A 3,346-nucleotide genomic window follows, 5' to 3' on the forward strand; every position below is an offset into this window, starting at 1 on the left:
TATTCAAAAGTCTAGAAAAAGGAGTAGTTAAAGAAGACTTCATGATTTATTTATGTTCACACTTTGTTTTTTATTTCTCTTTAAAGAAGCAGTTGGGTGTTTAGCACAGGAACTTCTTACCAGCACCTGATAGTTTATCTTTTGTTGTAGACCACTGCTTACAGTCAAAATCTAGGCTCGATAATTAGGACCCATGCATGTTAATATTTTGGAGGAACCAAATGTAGCAGTGTACATAGTAAATATCTTCAGACCACAAGCTAAAGAGCCTCTAAATTGTAATTTCAAATTTTATTCCTTGAAGAATTACTATTGAAACTAATAATAATACGTCATATCTAGCATGGTTAGCTAATTAGCAGATGCTCAAAAAGCAGCCTTGTGTAAATCAGAGAAAGCCCTTCTCTGAGAGTATACAGGGAATGCAATGCCTTATTTTCACCCCTCCCATTAAAGAATAAAGTTTCTCATCACAATCAGCTTCACCCTGCCAGGTTCTCCAGGATGTATTAGCCATTTTAAAGCAAAATATTATCCTCACGGGCTATTACTTGTAGAATTTGTAAAATTTCTCATTTAACAGAAGACTGAGTTACAGGCCATTTGTGGTGGCTTATACCTGTAATCCCAACACTCTGGGAGGCTGAGGGGTCGCTTGAGCTCAGGAGTTTGCGACCAGCCTGAGTAAGAGCAAGACCCCATCTCTACTAAAAATAGAAAAAATTAGCTGGGCGTGGTGGTGTGGTCCTGTAGTCCCACCTACTTGGGAGGCTGAGACAGGAGGATAGCTTGACCCCAGGAGTTTGAGGTTGCAGTGAGCTATGGTGACACCACTGGACACTGTACTCTGGCCTGGGTGACAAGAGCGAGACTCTGTCTCAAAAGAAACAGAAACACAAAAACTGAGTTACAAAAAATATGAATTATGTGTGATAATGGAAGAAAAAAATTTTGACATGTTAAAGTATAAGAGAGTAAAATGAGATGTCTAGATTTTAAAATATTTCAAGTAAAGGGTAAGTGGGTATACCAAGTAAATGTGGCAAAATTTTAATAATGTCTGACACTTGGTTATGGCATCTAAGTCTCCATTGCCCTATTCTGTACTTTTATGTAGTCTTAAAAGTTTTCATAATTTTTTGAATGGATGTGGATATGATATAGATATTTGTTTAGTCAAGGTAACACAAGAGGAAGATTAAGCAGTCATCTCTTGACAAGAAACTAAGATACTATTTCCATCCCACATAAGTCTGTATTTTAGGGGTCTTTCTTTGCTTCTCAATTTCTTGGATTTTTGCCTTCGTTATATAATAATCTTTGATACCCTCAGAATCCCTCAAACGAATTTCACCGTCACCAAAGTTACTCTTGATTATAAAGTTCAGTTTTCCTGAAAACTTTTTTAAGTATCTCACAATTGAGTTTTAGTATTCTTCTCCATGAATGTATTACAGAAACTAATTGAGGGACTTAACTCTCAGATATCAACTTTTCCTGCACAACACACACTCATTTTTTACCTCATGTCCCAAGAGGGTTTAGTCACCAAGCACTTCCTAGTTCTCTTTACCATTGCCTGACTTTAAGGAGGACTGCATTTTTTATGCATTTCTCACTCCTGACATGGCCATTGGTTTAACAAAGTCCTCTTTTCCTGTACCTATTCACACTCCTGCCACTTCTACCCTTTCTCTTATCCATATCCGTCTGCTTTTCTCCTCTGACGGTAAAAAGGAAAAAAGTTTCAAAAGCAAGAAACGTGTGACTACTGGAAGGAAATATTCAACACATACTTGAGTGTTTAGGAGTTCAAGGGATTTGGAGAAAAACTTGGTAGTTTTGTGAATGATTTAACTAGTTGGGCCTTCATAATATATATGTGCTTTTCCTTTTTTGTTCCTATTTTTTTCTAATAGAGACTGCCCAGTAAAGAATTACCAGATTCATCATCACCAGTTCCAGCAAATAACATCCGTGTCATCAAAAATTCCATTCGACTGACCCTTAATCGGTAAAAGCAGTGCCTCCTCACTTAAGTGAACAAGCTATCATTTAGTGGCATAGATGCAGCCACTCTTTTTCAGATAGAAGTGGCTGTCACACACAAAACCAGGTGAAAGTTACAGTCATCAGCCTAATGACCTTGAAGTGGTTTTGAACTCTCACACTTTGACCTACAGATGCTGTAGCATTCTCTCACTGATTGCTATATACACTTCTGAAGATCACCTACTATCAAATTGTCATCTACAGTATTATGGCTTTGCATTTGGAGGTTTTACTGCCTTAACTTTCAATGCTTGTTTCTCTGTTATGGGAACCAGTTCTTGGCCACTTGGACACCGATAAAACAAGTCTTGAACTCTTTTTTTTTTTTTTTTTTTAAGTCTTATGTTGTAATCATTGTATAGAGCTGAAAATGTTGAAAAAAAAAAAATTGTCTTGTAATTTTCCAAATGTTAACATTTACTTTCACATTGAAGCCACTTTGTGAAACCTGAGATAAATGAATGTGAGGTATCTTTTCTGCTTTCCTCATTTGTGTAGATGTACTGTCCTGTTGATTTAAATTATTTTTTTTCCAGATTGGCACATGGAATATTTAAACTTTTATTTTTTTGTGCCTTTCTGTCCAAATGTTGCATAGTTACCAGGGAGGATTAGTCCAGTGATTACATAAGAGTTGGGCACCATAAATTCTCTATATTTTGCCTCCCATGGAGGCCTTTGACATGCATCTTTATTAAAAATCAAAATAGAACCAGGATACTGAAAGTCAGTATATGAATGGTGAAATTGTTACATATCCTATCTCATGCCATTCTTGTTAGTTGACTGGTATTTTTTACTGAGGAGCAACTCATTGCAGCATCAACAATAAGATACCTTTAAGTATGGCAAACTTGTATTTTTGAGGTGTAAAATTAACTTGGCATGATAACTCCTGACCATTATTTACCCCACAACTTCAAACAGTTTCTTCACAGACTAGGCATGCAGAAATAAGCAGTGGATTTTATTGAAACCTAAAGGCATTTTTGAATGACATCGTTACCAACCATTAATTGGCTCAGGACCTTTGTAGTTTTTATTTAACTATATGAGTTGTCTTTTTTACACTGCTTTTTTCAATGCATTTCTTAATATTTTTTAAGTTTCATGAACGCATGCTCAGTTTATTAAAATCCATAACCATGTAATTCTTGTAATATGTTGATTCAGTGTTTTGTAAATGAAGTCGTATGTATTTTCAGAGTATTTTTGTATGTACTGTAAGATACCATCTTTTCAAAGAGAAACCTTTAAAACCTTTACTGTCTCTCTTTAGTCTAATTTTTTAAAT

The 3,346-nt window shown here is 35.6% G+C and overlaps 1 protein-coding gene across 1 annotated transcript in view; it reads left to right on the forward strand.

Annotated features, from left to right (window-relative positions):
- The window catches only part of PAPOLG (poly(A) polymerase gamma), a 35,730-nt gene extending 32,663 nt beyond the window's left edge, over positions 1–3,067 (forward strand). Inside the window, exon 19 of the mRNA XM_012639180.1 lies at positions 1,920–3,067. Coding sequence (XP_012494634.1) covers positions 1,920–2,018 — 99 coding nt within the window. The 3' untranslated portion in view covers positions 2,019–3,067. The remainder of the gene's footprint in view (positions 1–1,919) is intronic.
- Positions 3,068–3,346: the final 279 nt, after the last annotated feature.

This window comes from Propithecus coquereli, unplaced genomic scaffold, assembly GCF_000956105.1.
Source record: "Propithecus coquereli isolate 6110/MARCELLA unplaced genomic scaffold, Pcoq_1.0 Scaffold138, whole genome shotgun sequence".
In the NCBI taxonomy this organism is placed as follows: Eukaryota; Metazoa; Chordata; class Mammalia; order Primates; family Indriidae; genus Propithecus; species Propithecus coquereli.